This window comes from Hibiscus syriacus, unplaced genomic scaffold, assembly GCF_006381635.1.
Source record: "Hibiscus syriacus cultivar Baekdansim isolate YM2019G1 unplaced genomic scaffold, ASM638163v2 tig00112609_pilon, whole genome shotgun sequence".
NCBI lineage: Eukaryota > Viridiplantae > Streptophyta > Magnoliopsida > Malvales > Malvaceae > Hibiscus > Hibiscus syriacus.
The window spans coordinates 163,738-185,866 of NW_024063367.1; the positions used below are offsets into that span (position 1 = coordinate 163,738).

A 22,129-nucleotide genomic window follows, 5' to 3' on the forward strand; every position below is an offset into this window, starting at 1 on the left:
ACAGTAGAGCTGACTATACATAATCGCTTCATTCATCAGGCAGTTATATTGGGATCATGTTGAACAAATATCTACTCAGCAAGTATGGTTTCAAATACCCAATCTTCTTAACCATGTGTCACATGACAGCGTGTTCTTTAAGCTACATCATGGTTGCATAGAAAAAGATGGTCCCTAGGCAGACTATTCGATCCAGGGTCTAGTTCCTCAAGATCTCAGCTTTGAATTTGGTCTTTTATGTGTCGGTGATGATTGGAAATATTTCTTTGAGATTCTTGTCAATTAGTTTCAATCATGTTGTTGAGGCTACAAAATCGTTTTTCACATCAGTTTTGCTTACTTGATAACATTGAAGAGTGAGGCTTGACTTATGTATATTACCCTTTTTCCCATTGTTACTGGGGTTATCATTGCCAGTCAGACTGAACTTAGTTTTCATCTATTTGGTTTATCATGTGCATTTCATCTCCAACAGTAAGAATTCCATGAACATCTTTCTGTACATGACTCCTATAGCGGATATGTTTCTACGTCCTACAACACTCATTATGGAAGAAAACGTGATCAATATCACCCTTGCCCGAGATGATATCATGATCAGTTGGTATCTCTTATTCAAATTCGCATTAACATGTTTTGTGAATTTGACCAACTTTTTGATCATACCAACATATCACTTGTATTCCCATCGAGTTTTGTTTTCAAGAGGTCTTGTGACATCATACAAAAGTTCTGAACACTATGAAAGAGCTTCCCTGACCAGCAATCTGAGCAGAAACCACATGAGATGATGCATGTGTTGTCAAATGTTTTATGAACCAGTTATTCTGGTGATGTATCAATGTTGCAATCATATGGTATTTCCATTTATGGATGTAAGAAAAAGCACGTATTCTTCAACCCCAAGGTTAGAAGTGAGATATGATGAAGATTTCTTTCCACAAAAGGGAAGCAGAAATTTTAACAACGAGAAACTAGTGGATCCAACTAAGGTTGACCGACAGGTTGTTGTTAAGTATCTCAACATGATATGGTCCAAGTTGCCTTGTTCGAAATCCAATTAGATGTGGAGACATGAAAGGAATTAGGATAAATCATCCTTATGATGTGTTTCAAGAGTCAAATCAGAACAGATTCTACTCTCCTAATTAATCTCTGTTGAGTTAGACATATCTACATCTCTCTTCAAAGATGATATCTTTTCTCTTCAAAAATGATAGATTTCTCTTCAAAGATGATATCTTTTCTCTTCAAAGATGATAGATTCTCTCTTCAAAGATGATAGATTCTCTTTTCAAAGATGAAAGCCTTATTGGATTTCTACACAAGTCCAGACTAAGAAAGTCGATGTTATCAAAGACAAAATGGGGCATCAAGGTCATAGTTCTGACTACGGCAAGAGTTCCATAAATGAAACATTTCTTCTGAGACTTAAATGAAGCAAAAAAGACAAAAAGATACCAGTTGATCAAATGGTTCTTCAGCTTTATGGCATAGGTTGCTACACTAATATCCAAAGGTAACCCTGGCAATAAATGATGAAGTGAAGGAAGACCAAGTTCACCACTTTGAAGTCAAATGAAGATTGCATAAACATTCATGCATCCATAAGAACATCATTTGCATAACAGAAAATGCATTACATTGATACATTTAATTGCATTCAAACATAAGATTTTGCAGATTTTCATATGAAAAAAAAGACTCATGATGAACAATACCTTACAAGAAGAATGTAGAATTCAAAACCTCAAATACGGGAATCACACAAACATCTGAAGAATAGATGGATGTAATCCACAAAAGAAGTATTATTTTGGGGCATGTTACCCAATCAACAAGTTATTTCAATGAGAAAAATGCTTTCTAAAGTTTCTCATTTAATCTTTTCTAAAAATAGAATTGTTGAATAGTAACAAAACGATTTTCATAGTTTCTTACTTAGTAAACTATTTCCCACATCTGTAAGCCCTTCAGTGCATGATGTTTTCAAAACCTTCAGGTCATCCATAAGACCTGCAGTATATGATGTTTTCAAGAAGCCTTCGGGAGCTTTTTGATGTTTCAAAGCCTTCGGGTCATCTGTAAGCCCCTCAGTGCATGATGTTTTCAAAACCTTCGGGTCATCCATAAGACCTGCAGTGCAGGATGATTTCAAAAAGCCTTCGAGAGCTTTTTGATGTTTTTAAAACCTTCGGGTCATCTGTAAGCCCTTCAGTGCATGATGTTTTCAAAACCTTCGGGTCATCTATAAGACCTGCAGTGCATGATGTTTTCAAAAAGCCTTCGGGAGATTTTTGATATTTTCAAAACCTTCGGGTCATCTGTAAGCCCTTCAGTGCATGATGTTTTCAAAATCTTCGGGTTATCTGTAAGCCCTACAGTGCAGGATGTTTTCAAATCCTACTCAAAAGAAGCCAATTGAAAAAATTATTATCTTTTTCGTCTTTGCTCTATTCTTGTTAACACAAGAATGAGCAAAGAGGGGCAGCTGTAAACAATAATTTTTCAGTTTACATATTATTATTATTATTATTAAATAAAAAATAAATATTACAAGGCCCAATCCATATGACCTATTTACAAGATCCCGAAACCCAGTTCAAGCCCAACCAGAAGCCCAAACCCATCCAAACCCTAAAACCAGATTAAGGTTTTCTGATACTTCCAGCTGCTGCTTCCAAAAGACCAAGCGGCGCCGCTTCAGCTTCCAGCCACCGCTGCCGACGTTTCCTTTGCCAGGTATCTCATTCAGCCGCTGTCGACACTACAGTGGCATGCCACATCGCCGTCGAAGTCTCCAGAATGCCACGAAGCCACCCACGTTGAGCTCTATGGTGAGTCACCACCATAGCTATGGTGACTCACTGAGATTTACACTCTTAGACCGGTCCGATGAGAGCCTCATCGAAGCTATAAAGCTTCGGTTCACTTGCAAACAAGAAAGGGGGGAACAAGACAGAAACAGAGGGAAGAACCCGAGAGCAAAAACGGAAAGAGACGGACATCAAACCATAGGCAAAAATACGAACCCGCAACAAGCAGTAAATCAACAACCAACTGAGAAAAGAGAGAGGAACTTACCAAGCGTCATTGGAGCCCAAACATCACCGGAAATTTCTGTTTAAACTGAAGGTAAAATCTTCGGTTATTTTTTAGATCTAAGCCAGTCTAGTGGTTTTTAGGGAGAAATAATGTAGGATTTGGCCTGGGGAGATTTAGGGCTTTATTTTGGGGGTATTTTTGTAAATTTGGCCACCGTCGGCGATGGCTGGCGACGGTGATTGGCGATGAAAACGGTGGCCGACCGGAACTCGACGAGAGCCTTTTAGAGAGAATGGACGAACTATTCTCGCAATCCTTTATGTTTTGCAAAATTTCATTTTAGTCACTACAGTATGTGTTCATGCATTTTAATTTTGTTTTATTTATATTTTAGTCACGATTTAGTATTAATAAATATTTAGGGTAAAACAACCTATTCAGTCCCTTATAGTTTTAATAATTTTTATTTTAATCCTGTATTAATTTTTTATGGCTAAATTACAGTGTTAATATTTATATTTTATGATATTATTGATTATTTCCATTAATTTTGATATTTTATAAATTAATCACTTTTTTATAATTCTCAATTTTAACTATGAATTTTATATATTTATGAATATGATTTAATTTCAATTATTTTTATTTAAAAACTTTCTCAAATTTATTGTAAATTAGCTATTCACGATTAATTTGCTTTAAATGTTTTATTTTCCTTAATTACTTGTAATCTTAATATTAGTGTCTTTGACTTTATTTCTCATTTTAATTTTCTTTTCATTCATTTATAATTAGTATCTTAAATTTACTTTCCATTCTATCCATTTTTAATCATAATAGAAATTAATACTATTTGACTTTATTATATAGATATTAATTAAATATAAATTTCTTTTAGTATTTATTTAATTCATTTGCCTTTCTTATATTTATTCATGGTGTTTCATTATTAATGTAATATTAAGTGTGTTGATACTATATTTTTTATTTCTTTTATTTTTGATCATTATTTAATTATAATTTTATTTTGTTTTTATTACTTTCAATATGTTTAAATTATTACTTTATTTATTATTATTTTCATCTTAGTCATATAAATATATATTTAATTAAATAATATTATTTATTTATTTTTAATATCAAAGAAAAGGACAGGCTTAAAGCAACTAGATGTCCTATTCTGATATTTTAAATAAATAAATATCTCACTTATAAAAATCAGAAAATACATATTGTTTTATTTAAATTATTTTCTTAGAAAAATAATCATATTTTAATAATTATATATTTTTAATATTAAGAAATGAGCTGTCTTAAAGCACCTAGAAGTCATTTTCTGATATTCTTAAATAAATAAATATCCTATTTTTATAAATTATATATACTAATTTATTTTAATTATTTTTATAGAAATATTTTATTAATATTTATTTATTTTTTTAAATATTAAGAAATGGGTTGTCTTAAAGCACCTAGAAGTCATTTTCTGATATTTCTAAGTAAATAAATATCTTATTTATAAAAATAAAATATATATATTAATATATTTTCTTAAAATTATATTAATAAATTCGAAATAACATGATTATGAATTAAATATATTTTTGAATTTTTAAAATTTCCAATAATAGAGACAATTTATAATTAATGAGTATTAATTTTGGGCGTTATGGGGTGCTAATCCTTCCCCAAACGTAATCGACCACGAATCCCTTTTTATTATTAAAAAGAACGAATTTTTGGTTAAAACGTAGACTAGTTTATCTTTTAACTGATGTTTTCTTAAATACTCTTTTAAAAGATAATTTTTAGGTATTCGACATACCTGACCCAAAAGGCCGATGGCGGCTCCCTAAACATTTTAAAACCCATTTATTCACATCACTTTTCCCGTCAAGTAAAAAAATTCGTGCCCAGACGAAAACCGGTTACAACACCCGTAGTTTCCATAATAAACATAATATATGTTTTATATATATATATATATTTGTATATGTGTTAGGATCTACTTATATAATGTAATTTTTTTTAATTTTACATAGATTTAAGACTGTTGAATAAGTGAAAATAAATGGTTAAGTTGACTCTTTGTTTCTTTTTTCCAATGAATATCTTCTCATTTCCCATTGTTAATCTCAACATCTATTTTCGCCCATCCAACGGTCCAAAATTTGTGTAAAACTAAAAGAGTTTTATATTGTATAACATGATCATATCAATATATATATAGATGAATGTTTATTTTTGGTAAAATTATTGAACTATATTAAATAATCATTTTAATTAAATTTAATCAAAATTATTGACTTAATTAGATTTTGTCCTAATTTTTTTAAATTTCTTTAGTTAGTCTATATTTTTCTTCGTCTTTGTAGTCGACAGTGACACTAATTTTAGTGAATATTTATTATTTATTATTTATTTTATTATAGCGTATCTTTACCTTTTTCTTATTTTAAAATTTTTAATAATTCTGGCTTTATGGCATGTTTTCGATCGTTTAATTGTTGTTTTCGTTTACCTTTTTTCTCAGTGTTAGATTTGACATCACCACGACTGATCAAGATAGCTCTTATTTGTTATCATGTTGATCTTCTCTATTTTTGACCCTCGAATCGGATTTGGATACGCAATTTGGGTTCGTATATAGTTTTTCACGTCGCCCAACTTTAATTTGCAATTTGTTTGTGATCTTTCAATAACTTTATTCCCTTTTGTGGTTCGTTTGTTGATACGGTCAAACATGTTCATATATACCTTTTGTCTCAGTTTATTTAGTTAGGATTTTTGAATATTTTCCTTATATGGTACTTGTGTAATCTTAAGTGATTAATTTTCTTGTGTTAATGATTATATGAAAATATACTTATTATGTGTTTAGTTTACGATTGTGGTCGTAAACTTTCATTGTAATATAGATTTTTTTTAATAAAACTAATGACTAAATAAAAAACAATAGTTATTAAAATTTTAAAAATTATAAAATAATTTTCAAATTTATTAATTATTATAAAATAGTTAATACGTGAACAAATTCACATTTAATTGACACATAAAAAATTATTTTTTAAAAAAATTTAAAATTAATAATAATTTAAAAAAATTAAAACCTCTCAAAAAAAATTGATATTTATGATTTGTCCTTGTCCATTTAAAAAATCCTTTTATAGAATTTGTTAAATTTTGATATTGTAGCATGAATCAAGTGGTTTATGTGGTAAATGAATTATTGTAATTATTTAAGGTCCCGAGTTTGAACACCACGAATGCTAGGAGTGTGAGCGTTCAATGTCAAATGATTAAGAGTTATATTTGAACACATACTACAATCATGATTGTGATGTTATAATAATATAAAATTTTGATAAATTTAATGATCATTTTATAACATTTTGATAAAAATTAATGACAAAATTTATAATAGTTGATAAAATTTAATGATCATTTTATAATTTTTAAAAAAAATAATTATCAAAATAAGTATTAAAATATAATTTAATGACTTATAGTATTTTTATCCTATTTATTTAAGACAACAATGATGATTGATGAATCGTATAACATTGCGTCGAACTTAGTTGTAAACTCCATTCGATTTCACTTTTTATCACTTGTAGTCCACATGACTTTAGACTTTACTTAAATCATTTCTATCTTTTTATTTAATAAATTATAATATGTTAATCAAAATAAATTAGAATTAAAAATAGTACTTATTTTTCAAATTAGTTTGATAAACGTTTCATCTTCTAGTCGTATATTAAATTATCATTACAAATAATTAAAAAGTAGTTAAATTGTAATTTTTGAAAATTTAAAGGAAAGAAACATACTTCTTAGTAGATGGGTAGGATTACTGTACAAGTCCTTATAGTTTCAATTAAATTAACATTTAATTAATCAATAATCTTACACCCAATTAAATAATAATATAAATATAAAGTTAATAAAATTAGGCTGGATTTATAATTATTTATTGGTATTATTATAGGCATACCAAAAATCATATTCTCGTTATATATTTACATGTAAAACACCCTTTCAGATATATTTCTCGATCTAACACCCTTTGCAGGAAGACACTGCCGATGCACCGTGCCTTGTGCCACGTGTAAAGATCGAATGTTAGTTTCGTAATTTTTTTAAAATAATGTCTAATATGTAATTAATTTCTGTGAGAGTGATTTTTATGTTAAAACGTCAACTTTTTTATTTATTTGTTGTGTGTGCAAAAAAAACTTTCTACATTAAAATATTTAAACATTCTTTTACAAATTATTTTATAACTATTTTTTTAATTTTTGCATGAAATTACACAATATGTATAATCTATTATAGGAAAATTTTGAGGATAAGTAATTTAAAATATGAATAATTTTATAAAATTTTATTACTAATATTTCTTTTACAAAATGATGATGATGATGATGATAAGAAATATTTTATAATTTAAAAAATTATAAATTTCATATATTTTTGAAAATTTTATTGTTTTTTAAAATTAATTGTTTAAAAATATAAAAAATACTAAAATAAACTTTTAATTACAATTGATGGATCAAATGAATTATTATTCATTAATTATTACTTTTTAACAACAGTTAATAATGTTTATTCATTTTTAATAAAATTAAAATTTAATATTTATTTAATATTTTTTAAAATTAATATTAGAAAAAATATTTTAAATATATAAGTGATATTTTTTAGCTTTACATTCTTTCTTTTATTAAATTTTGTTACAAGTTTAGAGAGTAACACAAAATAATAAAAAAATCTTTAGATTTTCATGTATGTATTTATACTTTTCTTTTAGAAATATTTTACCATAATTTTTCTTAATTAATTTGAATAATAACATAATAAATGATTAATTTGAATTATAACTCATTTATTTAAAATTCAATAAAAATATAATAAAAAAGAATTAAAAGTGAATAAAATTCAATAAAAAATAAGGTAAAGCTAAAAAATATCACCTATATATTTAAAATATTTTTCAAATATTAATTTTAAAAAATATTAAATAAATATTAAATTCTAATTTTATTAAAATTGAATAAACATTATTAAATGTTGCTAAAAATAATCATTAATGAATAATAATTTATTTGATCCTTCAATTGTAATTAAAAGTTTATTTTTATATTTTTATATTTTTAAACAATTAATTTAAAAGTCAATAAAATTTTCAAAAATATATGAAATTTATAATTTTTTAAATTATAAAATATTTCTTATCATCGTCGTCATCATTTTGTAAAAGAAATACTAGTTATAAAACTTTTATAAAATTATTCATATTTTAAATTAATTATCCTCAAAGTTTTCCTATAATAGATTATATGTATTGTGTAATTTCATGTAAAAATAAAAAAAAATAGTTATAAAATAATTTGCAAAAAATATTTAAAGATTTTAATGTAGAAAGTTTTTTTTTCACACACAAAAAATAAATAAAAAATTGACGTTTTACATAAAAATCGTCATAACATAAATTAATTACATATTAGACACTATTTTAAAAAACATTACAAAACTAACACCTAATCTTTACATATTAGGCACGATGCATAAATTGCATCTTATCTCATATGGTGCCACATTAACGTAAGACGTGATACATGGATTGTACTGTTCTATAAAATATGTTTGATTAAAAAATATATATAAAAATATATCTAACAGGTAAATATATAATGAAAAGGTTATTTTTGAGGAAAATTACCATTATTATATAGGAAGGAAAATAAAGAGAACCATAGATAGTAATGTTCAAAGCTCTGCCACTCACAGTGGGCAGCTGCTTCTTGCATAAGCTTTTAATGTCTACCAACAAGCCTGACGCTGACGTTCCCTGTCTTCTTTATAATCCAAACTCTTTACAAACAAAACTACAAACAAAAAACAATGGCTTCTTCTTCTTCTTCTTCTTCTCCAAAGCTTTCCTTTTTCTTTTCTATTTCCTTCGTCTTTTCCTTCCTGTTTCCTTTTTCCCTCGCTCGTTCCCCTCCGCCAACAACCGCGACTCTCGATGTCTCTGCTTCTCTTAAACAAGCTCAACATATTCTTTCCTTCGACCCACAATCTTCTGAACCCTTTTCCGTTTCCGAAACCCGACCCGTTTCCTTCAACTCTTCTTCCTCTTGTTCTGTTTTCTCAGTTCCACTTCACTCTCGTGGCTCCATCCGCAAAACCCATCATACCGACTACAAAAACCTTGTCCTTTCCCGACTCGACCGTGACTCGGCCCGAGTTAACTCACTTATCACCGAGCTGGAACTCGTTGTCGACTGGGTACACAAGTCGGAGCTGAAGCCTGTTCCCACCGAGATTGAACCCCAGGCGCTTTCTACTCCTGTTATTTCCGGGACGAGTCTAGGTAGTGGGGAGTATTTCACCCGGGTCGGAATCGGTAGCCCGGCTAAACAATTCTACATGGTTCTCGATACCGGAAGTGACATTAATTGGATCCAATGTGAGCCCTGTTCAAAATGCTACAAACAAACCGACCCAATATTCAACCCGTCCGCGTCCTCCAGTTACAGCCCGGTTTCTTGCGACTCAAGGCAATGCTCTTCTCTTCAAGTCTCGGAATGCCGTGGCGGGAAATGTCTTTACCAAGTCTCGTACGGGGATGGGTCGTACACGGTGGGGGATTTCGTCACTGAAACGGTGTCGTTTGGGAACTCCGGTAATATCAACGGCGTTGCTTTGGGTTGTGGACATACCAACGAAGGCTTGTTCGTTGCTGCTGCCGGTTTGCTTGGGCTCGGCGGTGGCCCCTTGTCTATGACATCGCAGATCAAAGCGACGTCGTTCTCTTATTGTTTGGTGGATCGTGACTCGGCCGGGTCGTCGACTTTGGATTTCAACGCCGGGTTACCGGCTGACTCGGTGGTCGCTCCGTTGTTAAGGAGCCGAAAGGTGGATACCTTTTATTACGTAGGTTTAACCGGGTTCAGCGTTGGTGGCCAACCGGTTCAACTACCGCCTGGTGTTTTCGACCTGGACCAATCTGGAAGCGGTGGAGTGATCGTAGACTGCGGTACAGCCATAACCCGGCTGCGAACGCAGGCTTACAACGCACTCCGAGACGCGTTCGTGAGCTTAACGCGCGACTTGCCGACAACCGGCGGGGTGGCGTTGTTCGACACGTGCTACGACTTGTCTTCGAGGAGCAGCGTTAGGGTCCCGACGGTGGCGTTTCATTTCGGCGAAGGGAAGTCGCTGGATTTACCGGCGAAGAATTATTTGATACCGGTTGACTCGTCGGGCACGTTTTGCTTCGCGTTCGCGCCTACGTCGTCATCTTTGTCTATAATTGGGAACGTGCAGCAACAAGGGACACGTGTGAGCTACGATTTGGCTGGAAATCGGGTCGGGTTCTCTCCACGTAAATGTTAAAAGAAAGTAACTAAATTGCTAATTAGTTACTCTATTTGCTGACAACAATCCCTTTTACCTGTGGTAAGAAAAGGTTAAGAAAATGAAGCAAGTTTGTTCCTTTGTATTATTAAGGTTAATTTTTTACCATTACTGTTAGTAGTACTACTTTCTTTTTACAGTGGCAAATAAATTCCGATGAAGAAGAAGCTTTGGAGTAACGTCGGCAGTTAATTAGTTTAACACCCTTTTAAGGGTTATGGTTTCTGAAATTAGTGTTTGTATTATATAAAAGTTGTAAATTTAGTTTTTGTGTTTTAAATTGATAAATTTTAATTTTATAGATATTAATTCTAAAATTTTTATGTGATTCAAAATAATATAATTAAGGATGAAATGAAGATTAAATTTGAGGATTATGACCCTCTCAACTGACATATAGCTTCATCCTTAAATACATTAAATAATTAAAAAATGAAACGATAAAAGAATTAAAATATATAAATTAAATCAATAACTCTCATATAATATAAGGAGTAATAAAAGAATTTGACCCACCTTAAAAAATAATGTTAGCTTTTATAATTTTATCTGCAATTAGGGGTGTTCAAATTTTCGAACTAATTGAATTAGTTCGGTTAATTCGGTCAGTCACCGAATTAGTTTAGTCGGTTAACGGTTACGAAAATTTTTAGAATTTGATTAATATTTAATTCTGTTCGAAATCAGTTAATTAATCGAATTAACCCTTAAATATTTATTAATATTTTTTCATCTCATAACATGTTGTCCCCCACTTTCTTTAATTGCTCCTCGGTTATCAATTTTTTTACCTTGATTTGTGTAAGGTATGGGGTTATGGGCACGAGATGGGTGGAGGCGTAGTGCATGACTCTGCATGAGCAATACACTACCCTCCACTCTCTCCTTTTCTAATTCTCTATTCAGGGTTTTCTTCAAATTGGTACTACTTAATATATTCTTTTATATAATATATACATGTGGGCAAGTATTTATTATATAATTCATCAAGTGTTTATATAAAATTACATATCTTTATGAGTGGATGAAGTACTTGTTTATATATATATATACTTCATTACTATTTAAAATTTTAAATGTAGGTTAAAAAAAGATAAAACCCATCATACTATGTTTAATAATACAAATTAATGGAATATGTATATTTTTTAATCATTTAATTTTGGTAATGAAACAATTTTGTCCGATGTTTTTGTTTGCTTCTATATCTATCTTCATTTTGAAACTCTTTATTTTTACTCTTTATTTTTACTCTCTATTGGGAGAAATAGTCTTTTTGTTCATACTTTGCTTGAATTACAGAGTCAAATCTTGGGAACTTTTATGTGTTTTGGTTTGAGTTTTTTATCAATTGTAAAACCCAGGTTTATGCCATCTCTGATCACAATTTTCTTGCCTTCTTCATCCACTTCATGTTCAAGAGGCTTGTGCAGTAAGTCCTACATAAAGGAGCTAGCTATCTTCCTGATTGTAGCATCAGAAAAATCAAGCATTTCACCTAGCAATAGCAGCTATCTTCATGCACCATTTATTTTGTAGAATTTCAAATTTGTTAGTTTGTTTAAACTAAATTGATAGATACAAATATCTTATTTTAATACAATGTTTGAATCAAATTAATTAGATATTATAAACTATTTTTTAATTAAAAAATATTAAATTCTAAAATTCTAAAACATTTCGGTTAATTCGAAAATTAATCGAATTAACCGAAATTTATTCGGTTCGGTTAATATTTTCATAAAAAAGTTTGATTCAATTAACGGTTAAAGAAAAAAATTCGATTAATTTGATTTAGGGTATTTTGATTCAGTTCGGTTCGATTTTAATTAAATGAACACCCCTATCTGCAATGATTGAGGTGATTGCAATGAGCATTATATTGCAAATTTGATTATGTTGATGTATTTGTTTCACAATTATGTAAACGCATGCATGCGTGCCACGTGGCTATGAGATTTCTCGATTGATGGATTGTGATTTTTTATTTTACGTGAGTGGAGCGGACAGCGGGGAGCAAACTCAGAATCGCATTGATTGATTATTATTTTAAAATACGAATGGTATATTAGGTTTTTGAAGCAAAGAGTATTAGGCACGAACGAGCGACGGCGGCGATCGGCGTGAGTTTTGAGTTTGAAATGAAGATTTTTAAAATTTTAGGATTATTTTGAAATTAATGAGTTTAAGGGTTGAGAGGAAGATTTTCAAAGTTTTGGAATTATGTCGGATTATGTCATTGTTCAGAACCATAGTGGATATATGGATATTAGTCCCTGACAGAAGCTTCAATATTTCATGGTCAGAATCATATATAGAGTTTAATACGGGGTACATTCATTGATCTTACGGTATCGATGGTTCGATAAGGCGATGGCAAATTGTTCCCTTTCCGACCATAGTTCACCCCGATCTTGCTCGAGATGTCAGCTGCTGTTCAACCATGAAAAAAAGGGTTAAATTCAATAAATTTTTTTGAAAAAAGGACATCATTTTCGACAGTTAAAGACTTACAGTAGACAACAAGAAGAGAAGACAAGAGGATTGTTGCAAGAAGAGCCGCCATTGCTGATATATTCAAGCTGGTTTTGTCTTCTGTAATGCAGTGGATTTTCCCTTCAGAGAGTTCATTGGTTTATAAAGTGGGAAAATTTGGGTAAATTAAGTGAGAATTAGTGGATAGCACACATTAATTTCCAAATAACCTCAAACTTTGAAAACCTTCATTTCAACCCCTAAACCCACGCCGACCACCGCCGTCGCTCGTTCGTGCTTGTCACCGCCCAGCCCAATTGAAACGCTTCGCCGCCATGATCAAAGCCCCCAAAATAATCTGTGGATAGTCATCGTCGTTCTCCGGAATCGAACCCTTGAAGTTTCATAGAAAACCAACCCGCCACCTCGGATTTTGGACAATTCCGGCCGCCTCGAACCTCCGTCCGCCTCACTACCACTATATTTAGCTTCCTCGCCGCAATCCGCTCAAAACCCAACCGATGGGTCACGTCGTAGTCTCAGTCCACTACCGTGGGTAAGCTTCGGTGTTAGGATTTGGGTTTTTTTGTAATTTAAAATAAATAAGGATTTTTAAAAAATATAATAATATTTTTAATATTTATTTTTTAAAAATAAAATTTCAAAATTACCATATTGTGACATGTGTCCCTTAATGGAAAAAACTAATAGTTCGTCACGACGTGACTCATTTTGAATAACGGAATAAAACGTTAAACACCAAACTCAAACAAAAAAAATAGGCACTAAACTAAAAAAACGATAATACGTTAAACATTTTTTTTTGTATATTTAAACCTTAAAAAATAACAAAGCACGACATGACATCAATAATAACTTTTTTTAACTAAATATATATATATTTTAAAATCTCCAATTATTTGCATATTGCAATCATCTTATAAATTTGACTAAATACAGAATTATAAATTTGACTAAATACAGAATTAATAGTCTAACATTTTAAAGAATTATAAAGGTTCAACATTTTGTGATAAAACAATTATTTAATTTTTTAAATGTGCATAATAAGTATTCAATTTAATTCAATTAAATACAAGATTTAATATTTTTAAATAAATAAAATATTATTTGAAATATTATAAAATAATTATTAAACTTATTGAATCTACGAATAATATTAACATAGGCACTAATTATCAAATAATAATAACATAGCTCAGCATTCCATCTTAAATAAAGATTTTTTACATCTGCGTGATTAAAATTAGTATTTATGTAATAATGTTTATTTCATTTAAATTTATTATAAGTATCATTGTTTTGAAAAACGGACCGATCGGTTCAATCGGGAACCGTTGCTAATTCGGTTTAATTTACATCGGTTGAACCGCTACTAGTAAACCGACCGGAACCGTTGAACCGTTCGAACCGGACCAGCTAAAAACCGAAAAAAAACCGCTAATTTTGTTTTTTTTTTTAAAAAAAAATTAAACCAAACGACGTCGTTTGTTAAACAAGCCAAGTCGAACTCGAGTATTGCTGAGCTCGACTCGAACTTGAAAACTTTAAAAGTAAGCTCAACTCGACTCAAACTCACGAGCTAAAAATTATCAAGTTCAACTCGAACTTGAAATATAATATTGAAACTTGAACTTGAAAAGGCTTTAACTAAAAAAAAATTAGAACCCCGATTGAAGCCTAAAATTCGAGCTTGATTAAAGTGAAAAAATAGTTCACTCAATGCTCACCAAAAGGCTCCATGATTTTGAATGTCAAATTACTTCTATTATTTATAGAAGTTAGTTGGGATGCTCTTCTATGTTTCTTAGTCATGTGAGATTGTTTTGTTATCATATTTTTACTCTTTAGACTTTTGGATGTTCTTCTATGTTTCTTAGCCATGTGAGATTGTTTAAAAAAAATTAAACCAAACAATATCATTTTGTTATGATTTTTTTAGTCCAAAATTATTTTTTAATTATAGTTATATAATTATATTTATTATTTAATATGTTTTACATTAAATATTATGTTGTAGTTAATTTGAATCATTTTGTTTAAATTGATTTTATGGTTTTTAACTTATATATGTTATGATTTGCTTTGAATATGACTTGTGATATAAAAAATTATTTTTTATTAAATTTTTTGATATTTTTATTTATTTTTTTAAATAATTATGACGTCGTTTAATTATTCCGATCGATCAGACCGATTTAACTGATTAAACCAATAAATCAATAGTATAATCGGTTCGCTAATCGATCTGATTCTGAAAAGCATGATAAGTATTGATATCTTAAATAATAAAATTTCTGACATGCCATCCGTGATCAATAAAACCTGTTTGGTTTGGGTAATGGCGAGTGGGGCCCACGTCCCTTTCCTAGGGAGTGACGAAGAAAAAGAAGGAAACAGATCACATGGCGCGTGGGACCCTCCAGAAAATTTGGAATGGTCGTCAAGTCAACTGTTGCAAGACAGTCAGGCAGATATATATCACGAAGGCTTTATATATTGAACCAAAACGCAACACGTAGGCTTTATATAATTTAACTTTGTCCATGTTTGATCTTAATTATGATTCTTTTAAGTTAATTTAATGTTAATTATTTGAGACTGTGGATTTAACTTATATTTAGTAGTTTCCGGTTATAAAATAGGATGTTTAGTCTAAAATATCCATATTCAAGTAATTGTATTAAAGTATATGTATATTGTTAATAGATTAAAAAAAATTCTATACATATATTATCTTATAACTAATTTAAATTATTTAAAAACAAAACTTATATAATCTAATATTATGAAATTATCATAGTTTGTATTTGAAGATATTTGTTTTAGTAATAAAAATAAAGGTAAAATACGCATTTAGTTACACAATTATTCATACAATTCTATTTTGATAATTTAACTATTCTTTTAAAAATCATTATATTTTAATTTTATTTTAGTTATCCACCGTTAAAAAAAATATTCCTTCTGTCTTATTAAATCTGTCAATTATTGATTTTTTTAGTCATTTTTTTTACTTTGGCTCATTATTATTTAAAATTTATCATTGATAAAAATATGAAAAAAATATATTAACCTTAAAACTAATAATTTTTAAAGGGTTAAGATCCACTTACACCTAGTGTAAAATTTATAGTTTTACACCTTTTTAGGATCGTTGGAGGAGAGAAAATCAAAGGCTGAGATTAACTCATTGTTTTCTTTTTTCAGTGTATATCTTCACATTTCATACTGTTAATCGCAACATTTGATTTTTTTCATCAAACGATCCTAAAAATATGTAAAACTAATAAATTTTACACTATGTAATTGGATTCTGCCCCATTTTTTAATATATATTTTATAAAACAACCATAATCAAAGTTTAAAATTTATTGACTTTTAAAAAGTCAATAATTAACTCAATAATTAAAATATTTAGTAGAAGAGAGTGACATAAGTAATGTTTTTTTAATAATAATGTGACTTTATTTTATGATGATATGAGAGTATCATTGTTAACCGTTTAATAATGAGTTATTAAAATAAAATTAAAACATACCTTTAAATATTACTTTCTTAAAATAAGTAGATAATTAAAATAAAATCGTAAAATTAGAAGGATGATTAGATACCTAGTTTATCCTAAAAAACATAGGTATCTAAAGAAAAACCGATATAATTAGAGGTAATTTTTATGGTTAAGCCAATTAATAAGAGAAAATAACCTCAGTGACCAAAAATCCCATATAATATACGATTTTAACCAACTTTTTCCGGATTTGCCAAAATGACCAACAAAATCGCAATGTGATCGCTAATTCGCAACGCGATCTCCATTATCGCAAATCAGTTTCCAGATTAGCAACGCGATTATGACTATCACAATGCGATTTTCCAATTTCGCGTTGCGATTTTCCCAATTCGCAATGCGAATAAGTAAATCGCAATGCGAATTTGGAAAATCGCAATGCGATACTGACTATCGCGTTGCGATTTTCATAATTCGCAATGCGAATACGTAAATCGCAACGCGATTAAGTAAATCGCAATGCAAATTAGGAAAATCGCAATGCGAATACGTAAATCGCAATGCGAATCTTACTATCGCAATGCGATTTACATAGCGCCATTCGTATTAACGCGTATTTTTTTTTCAAATTCCAAACATGAATTTTTTCTTAATATATCGGAAACTGAACCGTCCACAGTAATCACAACTCATAACCTCAAACCTAAAATCACAACACTCAGTTCCATCTTCATCTCTCACTCTCTACGGCGAAATCCGTCCCCATCTCCGAAGATTTCCGTCCCCATCGCCGGCGAAATCCCTCACAACCATTCACGGTCAGAAATCCCTCACAATCATTCAGAAATGGAAAATCAACCTCCGAGGGTTAGTTTTTTTAATTATTTTTATTTTGAAATTTTTGCATTATTTTAGGTTTTTCATATTGAAATTGATGATAAGTTTACTGGTAATTTCAATAATAGATTAACCATTTCACTTAAATTTCTTATTAAATTCATTCGATTGCTGCCAATACTGCTAAACTGTTTAGCCTGTGAAGTTAGTATTTGTCTTTGTTTTGTCTTTTGGTTGAAGTAATGCAGAAGAAGAATAGTTTCGAGAATGAAAATCGCAACGCGGAAATAACTATCGCAACGCGAAATGAAAATCGCAACGCAAAACCAAAATCGCATTGCGATTTTTATTTCGCGTTGCGATTCTCTCATTGTGATTTTCATTTCGCGTTGCGATAGTCATTTCCGCGTTGCGATTTTCATTATCTCGTTACGATTTTCATTTCAACCAAAAGATAAAACAGTGTTGCAAATTTTAGTTTCAAGAATAAACTACTATTTATGTTTATTGTTTTTGGTATATCTTCACAGTGTAGTTTTTGGTATATCTAACTTGGTATGTTTATTGTTTTTGTAGAAATTTTTTTCGGCTTCATTAACATTAAGGAATAAAGTTAGCCTAGCCACTACAATTGCTTCGAAGCTTTCACCTGCACAAAGAAAATTGTTTGAGGAAACCTGCTTCGGGCCATGGCTGAGAGTATAGCATCCGGGTGGAGATGCTAATTTGACCCATTTGTGGCTTCAGACCATGACTAGTGATATACCCGACAGTATACAACGTTGTGAGGAAGAGATATGGTTTTATTTTCCACCGGCGTATACTTGTTTTGGGCGGAAGGAGTTCTGCTTAATCACTGGTCTACGATTCAGACACGATGATGTAGGCCGGTACACTCGTCATATCACCCGCCCATCATGGTTATCTAGGGTTTTTCTTGATGAGTCAATAGAGAAGCCGAACTTACACGTCGACGACATGAAGAAATTGTTTAATAAGAAAGATGGTTTTACTCGGATGAATGACGTCGATGTTGTCCGAGTATGCCTTCTACTACTTTTGTATGCCGACTTTTTAGGCAGAGAGGCCAGACAACCTATTCCTCAGGAGCTAATATTATTGGTAGAGGACCTAAATGCATGGAATCTGTTTCCGTGGGGTTCGTATATATGGAAAGCTACCTGGACTAAGTTTTCGTATGCCTTTGATGACCGCAAAAGTTTGCGGGGCGATGGGTCGAAATACACTTTGTCAGGCATTGTTTGGGCCTTTAAGGTAAGAATTTCTATATAATGTTTTCAAAATTATAATTAATTATTTAACAATTACTAATGTTTGTTATTATATTGTTTGTAGATTTGGATATTTATAGGCTTTCCCCAGCATGCGGACATATGCATTAAAAACCTCAAATGATATTCCTAGGGCTATTTCCTGGAAGAGGAAACGTCTGTTGGATTGGGAAGACTTAATACCATATGCGACAATAAATAATGTAAGTTAACACAAATACTATCATATATAAACAAGTTATTAATAGTAGACGTTTAACTTTGTTTGAGTTTTTATATTTTTAGGAGGCCAACATTCCATTAATGAGACTGACACCCACGGAGGCTGAGCTTGCCACTGATTGGTGGCAAGCTAGTCGGCGTTTTCTTGATGGCACGAATGATGAGCAGCCTCCACTTCCTCCACTTCAAGAGCCATCACCTCACCCAGAGCCATCACCTGACCGACCCGACTATACACCTCTACAACGAGAGCCATCACCTATCCTGTCACATCATCGAGCCTCTTCTCCACCATCACCTCATGATAGGTGACATATAAAGATGCCACGACTTCTATCTCCCTGTTCTCCACCTCCACGAGATGAGTCAAGGGAGTTACGTGATGAGGTTAATGCCTTGCGTGAGGAGATCGGTACTCTACGCGATAACGATGGTGCATGGCGTGTGAAGGTGTCTACTTTACGTGGTGAGGTTGCCGCTCTACGTGAGATGGTAGTATCGTTGTAGAATGAGGTTCATACTCTACGCAACAAGGTAAGTTTAAGATTTTCCATATTTAACTTGATGATAAATTTACTCGTAATTTCACTTAAATTAACCATTTCACTTAGATTGCTTAGTAAATTTATTCGGTTGCTGCCAATACTGCTAAACTGTTTATTAACACTGTGAAGTTAGTATTTGTCTTTTTGTTTTGTCTTTTGGTTGAAGTAAATTTATTCGGTTGCTGCCAATTCTGCTAAACTGTGTATTCTTTAACACTGTGAAGTTAGTATTTGTCATTGTTTTGTCTTTTGGTTGAAAGTTTGAAATATATTTGTCTTTGTTTTCACTGTTTAAATATCATGTCTGTTTATTTACTGATATTTGTATTTATTATTTAGCGGACCGATAAGGTGGATGCTTTACGTCGGGTTTTTCTTGCACGACAGAGTTCACGCATCAAACGGCGTGCACGTGCTATTAAGTATCCGTACACCCCAATAGTGCGAAGACACCGCAAGAAAAAGGCCGACTCGCCTGTCATCCCTCAAGAGTCCACTCCTATCGTTGAAGAGGCCCCTATCATTCCTCGAGAGTCCCCTCCCACCGTTCAAGAGGCCACTGTCATCATTGAAGAGGTCTCTCCCACCATTCAAGAGCCCGATTCACATGGCGCCATATGTAGGATTCTTGAGAAACCCTCTGACGTGCCAGACATGATGGATTCAAGTTGGCTCACGTATGAGTTACCGGCCAGTACCATACCGGTATCTGAAATGGAGAGGAAACAACTACCGGACACAATTCTGGATAACACCCTTTGGGCTAAGACCGCAGTTGATTTTTATCTACATGAGCGGAGCCAGGGGTGTTTCACTGACATATGCAAGCTCAACGATGATATCTATTTGTTGCTTGATCGGTCTTGGTGGGGCGTATTATTAGGGGTCGAAGACAATGGCTATTTCGATGGAGGGGTAAGTCTTATATTTTTCTTATATTTTAATTTGATTATTTTGTTGAAAACATTTTTGATATTTCGATATAACAAATTAAGTTAAATGAATTTTAAGATTTCACAAATGATTTTACAAATTCGATTCAATTAACCAAATATCAAATTATTACTCCAAGTTTTTCAAGATCAATTTTAATCCTTACTAAATGTGTAAAATTGTGATTTGTACTTAAACTATTTTTGAAACAATTTTCACAAAGTATTTTGAACCAAAACAAGCCTTAAATCAATTATTCAAAGGCATGCACCGATGCATCAGTACATGCATCGATGCATCGATGAATTAATTGAACATCGAATGCATTCCATGCACCGATGCACTCTCCATGCATCAATGCACTCTGAATATTTTCAAAACATCGAATGCATTTGATGCATCGATGCACAAGCCATGCATCGATGCATCAGGCTATTTTTCAAACATCGAATGCATTTGATGCATCGATGCACACTTGGTGCACCGATGCATCAAGTGTTCCAACGGTTAAAATATTTGAATTTTACACGTATGCACCGATGCATACTTGATCATGCATCGATGCATGAGACGCTCCACCTAGAAAAATTAATTGTTTTCACACTTAAACGGCTCTATTATCCCCACTAATTATCACCAACGTTCAGAATTGATTCAAGGGGTATTTAAACAAGTTCTGGAGCCATTGATCAAGAACAAGAAACATCAATCAACTAGAATCAAGAGAGAATCAAAGAGAAAGCATCAAACCTCAAGTTTGAGTATTTCAAGCCTATTTTTCATCCAATATTCATTTGCTTTCAAGAACACTTTTGTACTCAATTGTATTTATCCTTGAGTGTTCTTTTCTTTGTTCTAGAATTGTGCAAACATCTTACCTTGTGAGGTTTTCTTGTAAGTTTGCAAATTTGTAATCTTCTCTTTGGGAAAAAGAGTGTTCTCAAGAGTTGGGGTATACTCTTGAGGGATTTTGTAAGGTTATCTCTTTGGCCTCAAAAGAAAGAACAAATTAGTGAATTTGTTGGAAAATCCTTAGTGTGGATAGCTAAGGTAGTGGACGTAGAATTTGTTTGAGAAAGTCGAACCACTGTAAATCGCTGTGCAATTACTTTAAATTTTCTGCAAAAGCTTCCACGAAATTTTTAATTGCCAATTCACCCCCCTCTTGGCCGATTCCGTAGATCGATTAACTCAACAATTGGTATCAGAGCCTCACTCATTTGAAGGTTTAATCGCCTCTTGAGTCGATTCGGGAAGAGTTACATCGATTACCAAGTCATCAATGGCCTCCACTTCAAATTACGACTCCGGTCTTGATTCGATGCCCGTCAACAAGCCTCCTTTCTTCAATGGAGCTAATTACGCCTATTGGAAGAATAGAATGATGTACTTCATTCAAGCAAGTGACATGGGAGCATGGAATGCCGTAGAAGAAGGATACATCAAGCCTATCACTCATCCAAGGTTGTGGAGTGAATGAGAGACAAGAATGTTCCAGCTCAACTCCAAAGCCATCCATATTATTTTTTTTGCTCTTGGACCAGATGAATACGGAAGAGTTTCATCGTGTACAACCGCCAAAGAAATATGGGACAAGCTTTAAGTCATACATGAAGGTACATATAAGGTAAAGAAATCAAAAATTAGTATTCTAACGCATAGCTATGAAAATTTCAGGATGAAACCAAATGAAGACATCAAAGCTATGACGGATAGATTTTCAACGATTGTCAATGGTCTCAAATCATATGGAGAGATCATATCAAATGAAAAGCTTGTGAGGAAGTTAGTCTACTCCCTCCCAAAATCATGGCAATCAA

General features: G+C 31.8%; 1 protein-coding gene across 1 annotated transcript; it reads left to right on the top strand.

The window, feature by feature from the left end:
- Nucleotides 1-8,784: 8,784 nt before the first annotated feature.
- Nucleotides 8,785-10,561, top strand: LOC120181941 (protein ASPARTIC PROTEASE IN GUARD CELL 1-like). The gene has a single exon (XM_039186967.1). It carries the CDS (start codon nucleotides 8,956-8,958, stop codon nucleotides 10,450-10,452), a length of 1,497 nt encoding a protein of 498 aa, XP_039042898.1. The 5' UTR covers nucleotides 8,785-8,955; the 3' UTR covers nucleotides 10,453-10,561.
- Nucleotides 10,562-22,129: the final 11,568 nt, after the last annotated feature.